The 16,929-nt window shown below is 45.8% G+C and overlaps 1 protein-coding gene across 5 annotated transcripts in view; it reads right to left on the bottom strand.

Moving 5' to 3' along the window:
* Window positions 1-684: 684 nt before the first annotated feature.
* The window catches only part of ZNF641 (zinc finger protein 641), a 32,955-nt gene continuing 16,710 nt past the window's right edge, over window positions 685-16,929 (bottom strand). The window contains exons 1-7 of one of the 5 annotated variants that reach the window (XM_081130775.1): window positions 15,235-15,365; window positions 15,023-15,085; window positions 12,407-12,612; window positions 11,737-11,828; window positions 10,649-10,778; window positions 9,892-10,005; window positions 685-9,039 (exon numbers count right to left, since the gene is read on the bottom strand). In XM_081130775.1, the coding sequence (XP_080986901.1) occupies window positions 8,285-9,039; window positions 9,892-10,005; window positions 10,649-10,778; window positions 11,737-11,828; window positions 12,407-12,587 (1,272 nt within the window). In that variant the 5' untranslated portion in view covers window positions 12,588-12,612; window positions 15,023-15,085; window positions 15,235-15,365 and the 3' untranslated portion in view covers window positions 685-8,284. Of the gene's footprint in view, window positions 9,040-9,891; window positions 10,006-10,648; window positions 10,779-11,736; window positions 11,829-12,406; window positions 12,613-14,581; window positions 14,641-15,022; window positions 15,086-15,234; window positions 15,366-15,639; window positions 15,712-16,929 lie in introns of those variants that run through there. The other 4 variants (XM_081130774.1, XM_081130772.1, XM_081130773.1 and 1 more) reach the window with 4 other exon arrangements.

Raw genomic sequence — 16,929 nt, 5'->3', positions numbered from 1 at the left:
GGCAGGCTATCCAGATTATCTAGATCCTAATCCTAGCTGGGTTCTTCTGTGAAAGGAATTCCCAAGAATAGCTAATCTCATCACTAGTGTTCACTATGATTTAAGTGTCTGCAAAATGCTGGGCCCTTTGCTGGGAATAAAGATGGATAAAACATAATTCCCACTTTTCGTTGTTCACAGTCTAGTGGCATATTTGGGTATTTAACTTTAGTCAGAGCAAATGGAATATCCATGACCTCAATTCTTTGCTTCTCTTTTATCTCAATTGCCTAGTGCAATGATCAGAAAATTGTTGGACTTTAGAGTTGTAGTGAACCTTAGATGCTCTCTAGCATCAAATATTCAATGGTTATTGAAAAAAGTTCAGAGATATACAAGTGGCCTTTAAAAATATGAAAAATGTGAAATTTTACCCATAACAGAAATGCCTATTAAAACAGTAAGTTAGCATTTTAATCCAAAATGTTTGAGAACCTACTCCATTGTGAGTCTGTGGAAACAGGCACTCATAGAGTGTTAGTGGGAGTATAGATCTCCGCCACCCCAGTAGAGGGAATTTGCTTTCCAAATTGCAAATGCAGATATCCTTTGTCCCAGCAGAACCACACTTAGAAATTTATCTTAGATATTAGTGCACTGGTGAAAAGACTTATGTTCAAGGTATTTAGTGCAGCATTGCAGTAACAACAACGAAAAGAAAATCATCTAAATATCATGAGGAGATTGGTTCAAGTGTGAAACTTCCATCCAGTAAAATAGCATGCAGTTGTAAAAAGAGGGAGATTCTCTATGTATTGTTATGACAAGCTCCCCAAGGTACATTAAGTGAAAAAAAAATCAAGACGAGTATCCCAATGAAGGAAAATGTATGTCTTTGTAATTGTATAAAGAAACTGGAAGAATACACACAGAAAACTGGTTCTCTATTGTGAGGGGAAGGTGATGGGAATTGCAGAGGAGGCACAGAAATGATACTCTACTATATCTTTTTTTGTATTTGTTTTTAGAATCATATAAATTGTGACTTGCTCAAAAATGAGGAAGAAGTTTCCACATAATTGTCAATTATAGCTATTTCACTTATAAGGTGGCTCATAGTTTTGCATGCATTATTTCATTTTACCTTCACCTCAGTCTCTTAGATCTTAAGTGAAAAAGCTAATGTTTAGAAAATGTACAACTTAGAAATTGTCTTTTAACTGCAAATCCAGTGCGCTCTTCACTACAGTTATAGACGTTGAATGGGACCTCACCATCTACTCATTAACTCTATGGGACATCTTTTTTATGGAGGTAAAGGTCAGAAGTTTAGAATTCATTTCTACACTGAGTGTTTTAATGATTTAGTGGTTTCTTTCAGGGGAGGATGTTCTCAAACACATTGGGGGGAGGTATTTTTGGAACATGTGAACATTTCCATTTGTCAGTGTTCTCAAAGCAATAGAGCTCTCCTTTCTGTTCCTCTAGGGAATTCTAACACGGCAAGGCTGCCTGGTTGGGCTGGAGGTCACTCCAGGCAAAACCTAAGTGCCTAGCAAGAACAGGAAGATAATTAATATAGGGGTACCATGTCAGGAAAGGACTTGGAAGAGAGAAACTGAAGACTGGGGGGGAGTGTCAGCATGAGGCTGTGGATGAGCCTGGGAAAAGCACTGCTCTGACAGTAAGAAGGAAGTCAGGCCTTCAACTGTCCACTGGAGCTGGCTAAGAGAACAGGTATGTCCATGAACAGCCACAGCAGTGTTTCTCCTCCCCTTTTTATCAATTCCTTCCCTCCTCCCCTTTTTAGTTAGGAGAAAGACCAGACTAGTCAAAAGTTTTACTCCAAAGTGACTAGCAGGGAGTGAGAATGAACTGCAAGAAAACAGGAAAATATATGAAGCATGGAGGCAGGTGGCAAAATTGTCTGGCTGGTGTTGGGAAAGCTGCAGAGGAAAAGCAGCGCCTGAACAGCAGGTTTGAAGCTCTTCAAGGCATCTCCCATGACACAAGCCTTTGGGTTGCGTCAAGGCCTGCCAGGTGGTTCCCTCTCCCTGCCCTAGTGAAGTTCCAGGGCTGCAAGGCCATGTCAGTGGATCAAAGGCTAGTGGTTTCCCCAGTGCCAGTTTTCCATATTTTCTCCCACACTATTTCTTACTCTGTATTCTTAATAACCTGCCAGATGCCTGACCTCTTTACCCTCAAAAGTGAATGCATCTGGTGGACCTGGTTCTTGCCTAACCCCATCTGTGTGCACCTCTTCTGGCTCCCACCAAATCACCAATTATTATGAATTTGCCTAGGGGGTCAATTTGCAGTTGCTACCATGAACTCAGCAGCCTAAGTGTCTAAGGGCTCAGCACTCTAAGGGTCTCCCAAAAGGAGAGATGACACTTTAATAACCCTCATACCAAGGGCTTCCTTAAATTTGCTCCCTAGGCCCTTACCTGACCTGGACTTACCCTAGGCCTAGCCCTGTTCAGTGTTCTGCTACCCCAGTCTCCAGGATGAGTTGAGTCCCCAGATGACTGCAGAGTGACATCTGGGAGCTAGGATTTCAGGAGGGAGGCAGAGAGGCCTAACTTGTAGCATCTTGAGGGTTTACATTTCAGGAGGGGCCATGAAGGGGCTCAAGCATGGTTGCGCAACTTCCACCAGAGCTGTTTTGTGTCCCCACTCTGTTGCAGCTTGTTTTTTAATCAGGACTGAAGAGCTGAGAATGGGGTGAGGAGTAGAGAGAAGAGAGGACCAACAGAGGAAATCAGTGACACAGCCAATACATCCTTTATTCAATGGAAAGGGACCTTAAGGAGCATATTATAGATCCCTAAGGATACAGACAAAGGTCCCCTGCTGAGTAATCTGTGGGAAGTTCAGAGTCCATCAGAGGGAATTAAGTCAGACAATTGCTAGAAATCTGGCAGGCACGGAGCAGTTGGGCTGGATGGCAAGTGGGCAAATACCCCCAAACCTTCCTGGAAAAGAGCACCTTGGAGCACAGTGTCATGAGGCGTGGCAGGAAAGTGGCGGCACGGGAGGACTCGGCTGAGGAATATGCTGAGTACAGGAACTGTGATCACAAGAGACAGGAGAGACAGTAAGGGGCTGAGTAAATCAAAATAGTGAAAAGTAGAAAGCCACTTTGGAAGCTACATCAAGGGAAGACGAACCTGTGGGGGATGGAGTAAAGGGCCTGCATTTGACAGTACCAACAACTTTGGACAAGCCAGGATATGAGAGAGAGAGAGGTGTAGAGTGGTAAGATGGCAGCTGAGCTGCTATAGCCAAGCCAGGAATTTGAGAAAAGAAAGTGAGAAGTATAAGAAATGGACCCTGCTTAGTAGGCTTAAGATTGAAAGAAAAGAAACTGGGTAAGAGAGAGGAACTATGATAGAAGGAGGGCAAGAATTAGGAAGAACAAACACCCTCAAGAAGGTGTGGTATTTCCCAGACAAAACAAAATACCAAACCAAACCAAACAGAAAAAGAGACATGGGAGTTAAGAGTGGAGAAAAAGCTGCTCTTATGAGTGGTGAGGTGCCACTCTTATTGGGAAAATGGAGGTGGTGACAGAAAGGGAAAGAGGGAGAAAGCCTGAAGTCTGGAGCCAAAGAAAACAGTAGCCAAGATTTTTTGCCTTAGGGGAGAGGGGCTGATCACCTCCCCCTAAGAAACTTAGGTTCACTCTAAGCTTTTGGCCCTGGAGATCCCCACAGGGAGTGGTGGGTTTCCAACTTTCATTTCAGTCTGTCCTCACAAGTGTGCCTAGGAGAGGAGCTGGAGGAGGTAACGATCCCTTCCCAAAGCCTGAATTGGACAATCTTCAAAGTAGGATAATGCGTTTTTGACATAGGTGCCGTGACTTAGTTGTTTACAACCTCTACCTAGTAAAGAGTCTGGTACCAATCTCATGTGAGTCACACCTTACTAAATGAGCCTGGTTCCCTCTTGTGTCCTGGGAGTTCCCTGATGTTCCTGCCGCCCTTGCCCATATGATAGGCCAAATCATGGTTAGAAATTCCTTGCACAGCACCTTACTGTTCTCCAATTCATCGTGAAGTTAGAAAATGTGGGTTCTTAAGGGCTTGGAACAGTTGGCTTTACTCCTTACCTCTGTGCTAAATGCTCACCCTGCCTGCCTCCAGGGCAACTATTAGGCCTTGAAAAGGACCAGATAACTAGCAGAGGAGGACCATTTCCTTTGATGTTCATTTTTCAGCTATATATTGGATCTCCTCTCTTTGATGTGTCTGCTCCTTTTTGTCCTTTCAGATTTCTAGACACACAAATCCTCAGTGCCCATTCAGAAGCTCCAGCCCCAATCCATCAAAGCAGCTTGGTAGTTGCTCCACCAGTTTCTGAAATTGGTGATTGACCCAATCCTTTCATTGATTGAACATTGGGGGAAGACCTTGGGACTCAAGAGGAACAGAACTGTAAAGCAACTAGCCTAGAGAGGTTGCAGAAAATCAATCTGACAACAGGTATAAGGATCCCCTCTCTCCCCATTTGAAGAGGGTGAGGTGCCACTGACTGAAATGGAATTTGAATCTCTGAGCCAGAGGTCCTCAAACATTAGCATACTCAGAGATGCAGGAAGACAGGTTAAAAGACTGATTGCTGCTGCCTGCCCTCCTCCCCCCCCCACCCCAAGTTTCTAATTCAGTTTGTCTGGGGTGGAGCCTGAGAATTTGTATTTCTAAAACAAGTTCCCAGGTGATGTTGATGCTGCTGGTCCAAAGAACACACATTTTGAGACCCCAGGCCTAGTAGAGCACTCTAAAGAAAGAAATTTTGTCAGCTCAGGATCTCTAAGGGGTCTAAGAGAATAGATTTCACTTTTCTGTTATTGCCCAGCTCCACTCACCCCATCCAAATAGAGATGGGAAGAACCTATCTTCTGGCACATATGGTTCTGTGTCAGGGCTCACCCTTGATGGAAATAGGTAACAGTGGTTTGATTGTAGGAGTGCTGGAAAGGGAAGGATTTTGTCCCAAATTATCACCCCTTCAGCTCCCTAAAGGCATATCATTTTAACAGAAAAGCTTTTCCTCCCAGTTTGACTACCAGATATCAGAACTAATGCTTAAAATGTAAATAGAGCTGAGCAAAGCTAACACTTTGGGTCACATTCTCCTGTGTAAGGGATTCTTTACAGAGCTTTGATGGGATGAAAAGGGGAGACACTTGGGCCTTGAATAGAGGCACCACAGAGGGGAAAAGGTGACAGGTTCCTTACGTGGGACTTCTCTTTTTTACATTTTGCCCAGAGAGAACACAGAGACATTTTTTATTTAAAGTGGGTAGGGTAGACATGTGGCAGAGGGAGTTGGGAGGCAAAACGGGAGTTTGAGGATGATTTCCTATGGGAAAAATCATTCAAGTCTATTCGCCATCTGATGGCTGTTGCTTATTTTAGGAAATAAAGGAAGTGGTGTTGGACTGAGGTAAAGACAGTGGCACCAGAAATGACCTAAAGGGATGCCCCTTCTGCAGAAGGCCCTTAAGACTCCATGATGCCTTTCAGTTGAGTACTATGACTGCACCTGCACTTTAGGGGCTTCACTTTCTATTCTTACAATTACTAAACAGATCAAAGGCTGGAGGTTAACATCTGGTTATTAAGAGTGTGATCCGATAGTAGAGGGAGTCACCTCCTACAAGACTTTAAAAGAAGTTTGTGAGGAGCTGGATTTGTTAGCATACCATATCTTTAAAAAAAAAAATAGAGTAGATCGTAAGCAATATCGTTCTAGTCACTATACACCAGACGATTCTTACACCCTTCTGCCTCTGGTATCTTAGTCCTTAAAATATTTAGTGGCCCTTGCCTTGTAATTCTTGACACAAATATATATATCCTTTCTTTGGCCCCAGTTTAACTGATTCCATGGGTAGGCTCTGAACCTGCTAAATGTATGAAAAATGTATGAAAAATGGAGTATATGAAAAAATGTATATATTTTTCAAAAATGACTTCCTGGTTTTTATCAGATTCTCAAAAGAGTCTGTGATCCAAAAGAGGTTCTGAACCATTGCTTAATAAAGCTGATTTGCATGAATGAATGAGGCATAGTGAGAGGGTAAAAGAAATGGCAGAGTTCAGTTTTACCTGGAATGCAATATTTTCCTGTTCCTTGGGGCATCTCCTAATACTGATCCTAAAGCACTCCTGTCTCTGAGGACCTAGGACAAGGCTGCCTTACAAAGGGCTGACCATTTTGCTCTATTCATATGAACATAAGCGAGAGAAGTATATTCCAAGCAAAGAAGGAAGGCTGCTCTGAGCAGCAGAAGGCAAGAACTGAGTTGATCAAGTCATATCCACTCTAAAGAAGCCCATTCAGCAAAATGACCCTATTTTCAGCTCCATTTGGGTCCAGGGCTCACCCCACTTTTCCTAAGCAAATGGGACAGTCATTAAACTAGACTGTTGCAGCTCGCTTCCTTCTTACCTCTCCGGTTAATTCCACCAATTGTGGTTGAAAAATAAGTGAGTTAAGGAAGAACCAGAATCTAAGCATTAAAGAGAAAATATTGACTTTCATCCTCTTTGCTCCTCTCCCTTCCTAACCCCAAACTGCTCTTACATACAAGATAATTTTTAAATTGTAAGATTGGTATTAACACATCAATAAAGAGAAACAATGACCAACTCATCAACTAACAGATGCTAGGATACTTACGCAAGTCCTGGAGTTAAAGAGTCTTAGTGTGGACACCTTCCCAGAACTGTGAGGAAAACCAACTGGAAAGCTCATTACCCTGCATCAGCTGAAAAGCTAAACCACAGTCATTTCCCCTAAAGTCCTGTTCCTAGGAGAATAAGATCCTCAAGAATAACTCTGTCCCCTTGATGAGGCAATCAAGATCAAACAAGAGTATTGACAACAACCTGTAAGCACTGTGATTCCTGCCCTAATTTCCCAGTAATTAAAACAAGACACACACACATACAAAACACACACACACACACACACAAAAACACCCACTCAGCACAAAGCTTCTATATGCATCTTGCTTGAAATCAACAAGAAACAGCTCACCTCACTGAGGATGTTTCTTTAACTCTCTACCCAGGCAAAAAGAATCTGTGGCCCAGAGATTCAGACCTAAACATATATATCCAGTTGTCTTGATCTCAGTGACATTCAAGAAGGCTTTATACCTCAACTCCCACATTACCCACCACTTAACCCTTTCCACTAGGGCTCCCTTAATCACTCAGCTTACTTCCTATCTTGAAACAAAACAAAAACCCCATACAATTCCCACTACCCTCATCACCAGAACACTGCCCCTAGAAAATCTAGCTTTTACAGTTTGCACTTTGCATGCTCTCTTCAAAGACCCTGCACATAGATACACATAGACACACAAAGACACAGTCAAGAGAAGAGGGAACTGTCCAAGGGGATAGTTTTTCTTCTGTGTGAGTCTGGATTACTTGGGAGTGTAAGGTCCATCTCTTAGCATGATATTATGATCTCAGCTGGATATATGTAGTATGTGCAGGATAAAGGGAGTAGGAATAAGGGGTGAAAAGGTTATTGTTTCTATTTTTCAGCAGGTGGGGGTGATGTGTGGATGTATATTCGGATGATTGGAGTAAAGGTGATGGACCCACACAGGAATTAGACCTGCCCCTCAGTTTTCATTTGGATAAAAAAGGGGGGCTCTTTCCTGTTTCCTCATAACTCTAACCCAGTGTTCACCAGAGTGTTTCATGGAGTCACCAGTTCTGTGGGATGTGAGACAGAAAGAATACTGAGGTCAAATACATTTAGGAAACGCTGCATTAAGAGACTTAACAATTTGTTCTACTGCATAAATTTTCAGAGCTTTTACTATGCCAACATGGTCTCCGTGTGTGTGTGTGTGTGTGTGTGTGTGTGTGTGTGTGTGTGTGTGTGTAGAGAGAATATGAGAATATAACAGTTATAGTACACAATGGTGATACTCAAAGTATTTAACAACTGGTATGGCATAGGCTCCAATCAGTCAGAATTGACCTCAGCCATAAACCGCTGGTACCACTGTACCCTTGAGAACAGGCTCAGGCTGAATATCAACCCATGTAGTAATCATTGTTTCCCAAAAGTTTTGCCCAAAGAACTCTTATTTTATGTGGTATTTCACAGAACTGGTGAAAAATGCTCTGGCCAATGTTGAAACCGCATCTTTCTAGGGATAAGGCCAAGGCTCATGATCCTGGCCATTGGGGGTAGAAAAGGGGAAGCTCTGGCAAAGACTCCTGGTAGCACCAGCTGATAGATGTGACCACAGCTACAGCAGAAACAGAATTCAAAAGACAGATGTCCCTCTGTCCCAGCTGCTCCGGGGACTTTGTCCCTGGTGGGTCAGCAGGTGCCTGTCCAGGTGATGTTTACGGCCAAAGCTCTTCTCACAGCGAGGGCAATGGAAGGGCTTCTCCCCAGTATGGGTCAGCCAGTGTCTCACCAGGTGGTGCCGTCGGCCAAAGCTCTTCCCACACTCAGTGCACACATGACACTTTGGCACCGGTGGGGTGCGCTGCCGTTTTCTCGCTCCAGGGCTCTCTCCAGCTTCTTGCCCTTTGCAGGACTTGCCTTCTGCATGCACTCTCTGGTGGCTGGCCAGATGGGAGTTGCATCGGAAATTCTTGCCACACTCAGAGCACCTGCTGGGCTTGTCATGTAGGTGGGTTTTCTGATGCCGGATCAGGTGATGTCTTCGCCCAAAGCTTTTCTCACACTTGAGGCAGCTGTAGGGCCTCTCCCCAGTGTGAGTTTGTTGGTGCCTGGCAAGGTGGGAGCCCCACACAAACTGTTTCCCACACTGGGGGCATGTGTGTGGTCTTAACAGGGAATCCATCTCGGTGCTACACAGAAGGCTTGAGAAGCTATCTTCCTGAAGAAAAGGTGGGCCCAGGAGCATTTCTCTGGAGCTTCTGGGCATAGAATCCCAGCTCTCCTCCTGCTCTGGGTTCCAGAGAACAGTATCTTCAGATACACTAGACAACATTCTGGGAGGTTCTGCTTCTAATTCAGGAGTATCCCCCTCATGCTCACTTCCATCTCCTGTGGAGAAGGGAAAATACCGACCCCAGGAGGGGAGTCACCAGAGAGTACCCTCAGGACCCATCACAGGCGAGGTTGTATGATGTCTGTTAGGGCCTAAACCTCACCCAAAAAGGGCTGAGAGAACAGATTTTAATGTTGTACAAGACAGTGCAAGAGGTGTAGAAGTTAGAAGCCTAGGCTTAGGAGATAGACTACCTAATTTTGAATCTCAGCTTTCCTACTTAATTTCTGTTAGCTTTCACTTCTTCTTCTGTAAAATGGAAATAATGATAAGATAGTTAGCACAGTACCTGCACATAGTAAGCACTTAGTAAATGGTCTATGCTATTGTGATTATTTATTTATTACTATTATTTATTCACTGATTTTACTATTAGTTACCATCTTCCTGCCAAAGCATAAAAGGAGAGACTTAAGGGACGTGCTGCATTCATCACTGGCTGGCTGGCCACCTGTCAGCAATACGAGAGACACTGTGGAAGGCCTTTCTGCAGGTGGGAAGTTGAAGCCACCAACAGTCACAACAACTACTAATGTTCACTTAGCGTTTATTATGTACCTGGTACTGTTCTACTATGTTAACATATTTAAATCTCACAATAATTTACAGATGAGGAACCCAAAGAGAGGTTAATTACTTTTCTAAGATCCTGAATTCAAATCCACAAAGTTTGGCTCCAGGGCCTGCCTTCTAAACCATTCTCTATATACTGTCTTGCTTTTGAAGAAGATCTCTAAACCTTTTGACTCTACAACTCTCTGAGGCAGAGGAGGGATTAGAGGGACACATAATGATGACATTCCAAGAAGGGTGAAGGCCATGCCTGAAAGTCTACATTAGGTTCTTACCTGTATATGTTACCCTCAGGATGTCCCTCTCCTCTAAGTCCTGCGGGTCAGGGACCCATTGTTCTTCCCCTCCTTCTAGCTGAGAAAGCATGTCCAGCTTGGGAATTGGAAATCCTGCCCACAGGAACGGAAAATAGGGATGTCGGTTAGTATAATGGTCATTCTATACTTCTGAAAAAAAAACCTGTTTCCAATATTTTCCCTTAGAACACTAGATAAAAGAAAGCCAGATACACCTTCTCCTTCCTCATCCCCTCCCATTTAAGTCACTCTTCTTTTTCTAGAAAATCACAAACTCTTCCCCAATGCCTGTGTTCTCTTCTACTTATATTTCAAATACTTCCAGCCCAAGAGTCCTTTCTGATCATAACTTCATTTATTTAGCTCTAATACAGCTGGCTCCTCCCTGCCCCCCAACACTCTCCCATCTTTCCCTAGGTGGTTTCTGAGTTTCCAAGGACTCAGTTCCATCTCTTAGATGTCCTTCTCTCTGCTTTGTAGAAGTGCCAATTCCCAACCAAGAAGAGCCTAAAGTTCTCTTCTCCATGATTTAGCATTACTTTGCCATTGTTTTTAAAAATGATACCTCATTTCCATTCTCTTTGGCTTAGCCCTAGTGCTCTTTCTCTGGTGGAAGGATAGACAGATTCCCTGACAAGGAAAGAACCCTAGATAGACACTATCCAACAGCACTGGAGCACATGGCTCCATTCTCCTAGAGTACAATCTTTTAGTGGCTGGGGAAGGTCATGCTTACTTAGAGAGACCACTATGCCACAGTTTTCCTGCATGACATATTCTCCATAAAAGTCTGTCTGAGAAGGGTCCAGGCTCCGCCACTCCTCCTGAGAAAAACACAGTGACACATCCTTGATGGTTACCAGGCCCTGAAACAAAATATAACATCATCTGTCACCAGCTGTTCCTTAAGGAAAATGTGATCCCAATATAAAAGGCTGGGGTAGTAGAAGAGAGAAGGCAAGAGATCTAGAAAAAGAATTGCCCAGAGGTCCCTGGATAGGGCACCCAGTTTTGGTGAAGGGGAAATGAGAGGGGGGTAAAGGTGATGGTCAGTGAGTGACTAAGGATAGTGTGACTAAGGATAGTGTCTCTAGAGGAGTTTCCCAAGTGGGACCAGAAGAGGTTGGACACACTGGGAACTCATTGCTCCCTCTGTTTAACTATAGGTATCTGCCCAGTCTCTCCTCACTGGCCTTATTTCCATTGAAGAAATTGTATACTATGTCCTCCTTCCTCCACTTGACCATTCCTTTTCTATCTATCAGCACAAAATGATGTAGATAAAACATTCTCCCCCCACCCCTGCCATCGTACCATATCCTTATCTTCTGAGGCAGCATAGTATGTGTTTAGGAGTCCAGATTCTGGAGCCAAATAACTCCTACCTCTGCCATTTACTAGCATTATGGCCTTATACAAGTGGCTTAATCTCTTCCTGCCCGTTTCCATAAGTGCCCCATCTTCCACCCAGTCTTGTCCACTTAATGTTTTTCCAAGCTTCCTTCAGGTTCTCTTTTCCTAATCTTTACAAATTTATTTCTTAACGGATATTCAATGAAGTGTTCTTAAAATCTCCCTGTGGATAGCACAGCTATCTATTAAAAAGCAATATCTAAATTCTAGGAATTCCCCTCTTCTTGTTATGCCTCCATTCATTTTTTTAAAGGGTATTTTCAGTCTCTGGGAAAGGGAGAGAATCTATTAAATTAAATGAACATACTATTAGTGATCATGTGAAACAACACATCAGTGGGATGACGCTGAGGCTATAGAAAGGCCCCAGTGATGAGACCCTGGGACAGGCCAAGGAAGCACACAGCCCACCTGTGATCCGGCTGCAAGAAGTGCAGCTGCCATCTCCCAATCTCCAGTGCTCCCCTCCTGGGGAATGGCAGGAGCCCAGGGAGCCGACTGAGCTGGTGAGGGGAGAAAGGAACCATTAGAGGTGTACATTCATCCTTTCCCCATAAGAGCCTGGGCCCCCTTTCAGAGGGGCTTAGGGGTCACACTTTTTCTATATCTATGCCCATTGGTAAAACTCAAATACAGACATAGAGTAGAAGAGACCTTTGCTCAAAATGTTCTGTAAGGGTATTAAGTGGTTTTTAGTAGAGCTTTTCTGTCATCCATCTCTTCTGGACTAGCTGTGGTGTGAATTTATATTATTTGAACGTAATTTTCATCTTGTAAAGTGCATCTTACTGGGTGTGATCTTCAACAGTAATCAGTGTTGCTGTCACTTCCTTAGTCTCCCACATCCAAAACCAGTAAAATGTACTTGCAGCATGTGGTTATGCAAGAAACCAGAGAAACCCAGTTTGTGGGTTGCAGAATCCAGGAGCTCGTTCTATTCTTGTGACCAGGGCCCAGGAAGAATGGACTAGTTGTGATATTGATTATGCTGTTAAGTCCATGACAATTTGGGGATTTTTAACTCTACTTGACTACTCTTTGCACTGTGCTTCCCACACACACACACCCTCCAGGCTCTCACCCTTTTCCTGAAGGGACTGTGGCTCTTCAAGGTTACAGCACAGGTGTTCCAGTGGCCCTGGTGCCATTCTCCATGGCCCCTCTTGTTGGCTTCCCCTTTCCACCTGGGGCTCTGCTCCATCCAGCTGGACATTCATCGACTCCCATCCTGTTCCCAGGGATGCTGTCTGTTCTGAAAGCATTTTTGCTGCGAACCCAAATTGTGACCTGGAACAAATTCATATCAGCTGTTCTCACGAAAATGGAAAGGGTTGCTATTCCTAAGGGAGTTAGGGAGAACAGCCAAGAGATAAAAGATAAAACTGGATAAGAGGAGCTATATGGGAGATGAACTTTAAAAGCCTGATATATTCCAATTGACTGAGTCTGAGCCAAGCTTCTTGGAAGAACTAAGAAATGAACAGGTGCTACAAAGCAAAGTCACTAATAGTTATTTTTGGAACCTCATGTTAGAAATAGAATATCCGTGAAGGCTGGAAGAACTTCATTTAAAAAAATAAATAAAGGAACAATCTTGGAAATTCAAAAGCTATCCATTAATTCCAACCACTGAAAATACAGCAAAGTAAGCAATCTGGAAACATGCAGGAAGAAATGCGCACAGACATGCATCCAACAAAAATGGATATAACAACTTATAAGACTTTTTGCTCCAAATTCCATTCTTTTTGATTAGTTTAGAATGATTACTCTAGGTAAAAGTTCCAGCCAAAGTGTGTATTTGTGTCAAGAGTACTTTTGTTTCTATCAGAAAAAACAAAACAAGTGAAGGAAAGAATGGGAAATATGGCCATTGGGGAAAACTTAAAAATAATGGACATAGTTTTGTGTTGGTCAAGGAAGAAGGATGATGAATGACACTATCAATGAATAGAAAGAGAAATGTTTTCTATCTCTAAACAGATCTCTTCTTCTTCTTTTTTTTAAATCCTCACCAGAGGACATGCTTATTGATTTTAGAAACAGGGGGAAGGAGAGAGGAGAAAGGGGGGGGAGAGGGGGAGAGGGAGAAAGAGAGAGGAAGAGAGGGAGAAACACTGATGTGAGAGAAACATCGATCATGTGAGAGAATAACATGGATCAGTTGCCTTCCTGTATGTGCCCCAACCTGGGATCGAACCTGCAACTAGGTATGTGTCCTGACTAGGAATCAAACCCTGAACCCTTTGCTGTATGGGATGACTAGGAATCAAACCCTGAATCTTTTGGTGTACAGGATGACATTCCAACGAAGTGAACCACACCAGCCAGGGCCAGATCTCTTCTTTTGATAGCAAGAGAAGAGATTTAGGTTAGATTTTTTTTAATTCTTCATAATAATCCGGCAGTGCACAGGACCAGGTTTGTGGGCTCTTCTTCTCTCTGGACATCTTGAAAGCAGGACAGGTCCCACTTGTGTTGTGATAGGGGCCTTGCTGCCTATGGCAGAGAAACAGTCTACGAGACTGCACAGAGTCCCTTTCTTTTTAGCAGAAACTTGGTAACTATTCTGGCTCCCTCACATCCAACCAATAACATTTGCAAGACACCAGGAGCCCAGGATGGGTAATGAAAGATATCAAGTTGTTTATTTTCTTGCCATTTCTCTTTGACAAAAGAAGTAGGTGGGAAGCCTAAGCCCAATGCACAGAAAGGGAACAAATTCCCCTTTCATCTCAGAAGTCCAAAGATGCCCCAGGGCCCCATGGGAGCATCCTGGACTAATTCCCAGTTCAGGTCTCCTTTTCAGAGACTTATAAAAAAGGAAAATTCCCAGTAAAGCAAGAAAGGGCAACTTCCATTTTAGTCCCTCCTCTGAATTCCGGCCCCTGTATTCGCTTCACTTTGAACATACAGGGCACCAATTCTCCTCTTCAGCAGAGGTCTTCCTTTTTCTCTAGCTCCCTTCACGAATCCTCCCTCAGGACTTTACCTCTAGCTACCTATCTGGACACCTGTCTCAAGCCCTTTTCTCCGCCTCCCCAACACAGAGTCCCTTGATGGGAGGCCTCTCTCTGCAGAGCCCACTGGGCCAGCTGTGAGCCTCTCCAGACCACTGACAGAAAAACCTTCAGAAGTGCTGGCAAAAAAATCTCAGCGCAGGAGGGAGGGGGGAGATATTTGTCCTCAGCCTGCATCTCCTAAGATGTTTGCTCTCTCAGAGCAAGCACCTGGGCAGTTAAGGGGTCAGCCTAACCTGCTTTCTCCTGGTAGCAGGATGATCCCAGGCTACTGGAGTCCGGCTCTAGGGCTTTCATTTCCTCCTTTTCCTCACATACTGGGGGGGGGGGGGGGGGGGGGGGGGGCGGCAGGCACCTGCAGAAGTTAGTTTTTGCAGCCAGTGCTGCTGGACAGAGAAAGGGCCATGGTATTGAAATGAGTAGCCCAAGGGCACAGGGACAAGTGGCTGCTCCGTCAGAGAAGCCTGGCCCCTGCCCAGGCGGGGCGTGGGCACGATGGGCGCCTGCTCCGGAGTAAGGTGGCATCTTCCCTCCTTCTTGTCACTGTGCCCCTGGAGAGGGTCAGATTTCAGAGTATCCGAGAGAGGCAGAGCTGGAGCCGGGGGAGCGAGGTCAGAAAGCAGGTTTCCCGTGAACTGGGGCACGAGCAAGTGACGAGAAAGGGGCCGTGGGGTAACCTGTGCGCGAGTGACAGCTGCGGGGACCCGCAGCGCTGACAGCGACGATGAGTACTAGGGAACCTGGGCGACAGCGGGCAAACATGTCAGCGACCCAGAAGCCGCGTCAATTTTCCTCCCCGCCCCCACGGGTGGCCGGGCCCCCACCGCCGCCCCAGGAAGCCGGGCGTCCCTCCCTCCAGCCTCGACTCTCGCCGCCCGTCCCCACTCACCGCCGTCGGCTTGGCCTGCGGCCCGGTGCCTCCCTCCTGGGCGCCGCCCGCCCCTCCCCTCCGCCTGCGCCTCTAGGAGCCGGCGGCCGCGGAGCCGGCGACAGGCGGAGACGGCGGCCCGGCGGGCGCGGCGGGGCGGGCACAGGAAATCCCCGCCCGCTTCCGGGGCTCGGCGGCCGCGGCGGCGCGGGGGGTGAGGGGGCGGGCACGGCTCCCGCGCTCCGGCCCGGGCGCCCCACACTCGGCGCCCGCCGCCCGGGACGTGACCAGGGGACGCCGCGGGCCCAGGCGGCCGGGTCCCGCCGGCCGTGGCCGCCGGCCGCTCCCCGACTGGCCGTCTCCCGTCCCGCCACTCGGCCTCCCACGGGGCTCCTCCCGCGGGTTCTCAATGACCGCGACATTCACTAGCCGCTCGCCGCGCGCCCACCACCGCCGGCAGCCGGTTTCGCGGGCCGCCGGCCGGGAGTCCCTCGCGGAGCTCACCTTCCCGGCGCCGCGGTGAGGGCGCGGCCCTGGGCGAGCGCTGAGGCGGCGCTCGCGGCCCTGAGGGCGGCCCTGAGGGCGGCCGGCGACCCCCGGCCCCGCGGCCCGCGGCTGCATTGTCCAATTTGCAGGAGCCGCTGGCCGCGTGCGGCTGCTGAGCGACCCACCGTGGACTTTATTGACAGAGTGTAAAAGCAGTATTTTGGATATATTGGGCTAAAACTTATTAAAATTAATTTTAGGTACTTTTAACTTTTTAATATGGCTACCAAAATGTTTAAATTTTCTATGTGTGACTTGCATTATACTTCTATTGGGCAGAGCTACTTCAAAGCATTCAGATGAATTTGACTGGAAAAGATGAGAAAGGCCTATAAACCAGAATAAACACATTGCCATTAGAATCTGTTTATAATCTACAAATCACAATCATCATTTCTCATCACAACGATTCCATAAAGTCTTATAGACTTAAAAATATGCCACTCACTTACGGTCATAGGTGACAAACATTCCTTTAACATATACTTATTTTTTCCTATGTGCCAGGCACTGCAACCAAATGCTGGGAGTCAAAGATCCCAAAGGAACTGCCTGTGGATTTAAGGGCTCAATCTGTGGAAACAGGCATCAACAGATATTTGCAATAAAATGTAATGGAGGCTAAAATGGAGGCATATGCTTTGCACCAGGAGCAAAGAAGTGAACATGTATGGGAGGGAGATCAGAGAAGACCTCACAGAAGCTTTGACGCAGAAGAGTGGGGAGGGAATGTTCTAGACATGCAGTTGGGAAAAGGTACAGAGTGTATTCTGCAGCAGATTATAGGATATGTGGGGGGAGTGGTAAACCGAGATCTGTATTCAGGTGCTGGAACTAAGTCCATGGGTTCTTTTCATTTCTGTTACCACTGGTGATAAATACAAGGTGTATTAATTGGGGTAGGCTAAAGATAGCAGTATCTCAGTGGTTTAACACAATAAATGCCTATGTTTTACACAAGTGACAGTGTGTAGTAGGTTGCTTGACGTCCGAGGGTGGGGTGTCTGCTTCTTGCAATCATGGAAGGACCAGGCTGCTTTTATCTTGTGGCCCCACCATCTCCTGTTGCCTTGGAATCACCCAGTCTATCGTCCTCAGATAAAGGAGAAGAGCTGTGAATGAGATATCAGGGGCCAGTCCTAGACATGGTGTACATATTTTCACACTGTT

Source organism: Miniopterus schreibersii (assembly GCF_964146895.1).
Source record: "Miniopterus schreibersii genome assembly, chromosome: 2".
Lineage (NCBI taxonomy): Eukaryota > Metazoa > Chordata > Mammalia > Chiroptera > Miniopteridae > Miniopterus > Miniopterus schreibersii.
The sequence above is the reverse complement of the archived record's forward strand: the minus strand, read 5'-3'. Positions and strand labels throughout refer to the sequence as shown.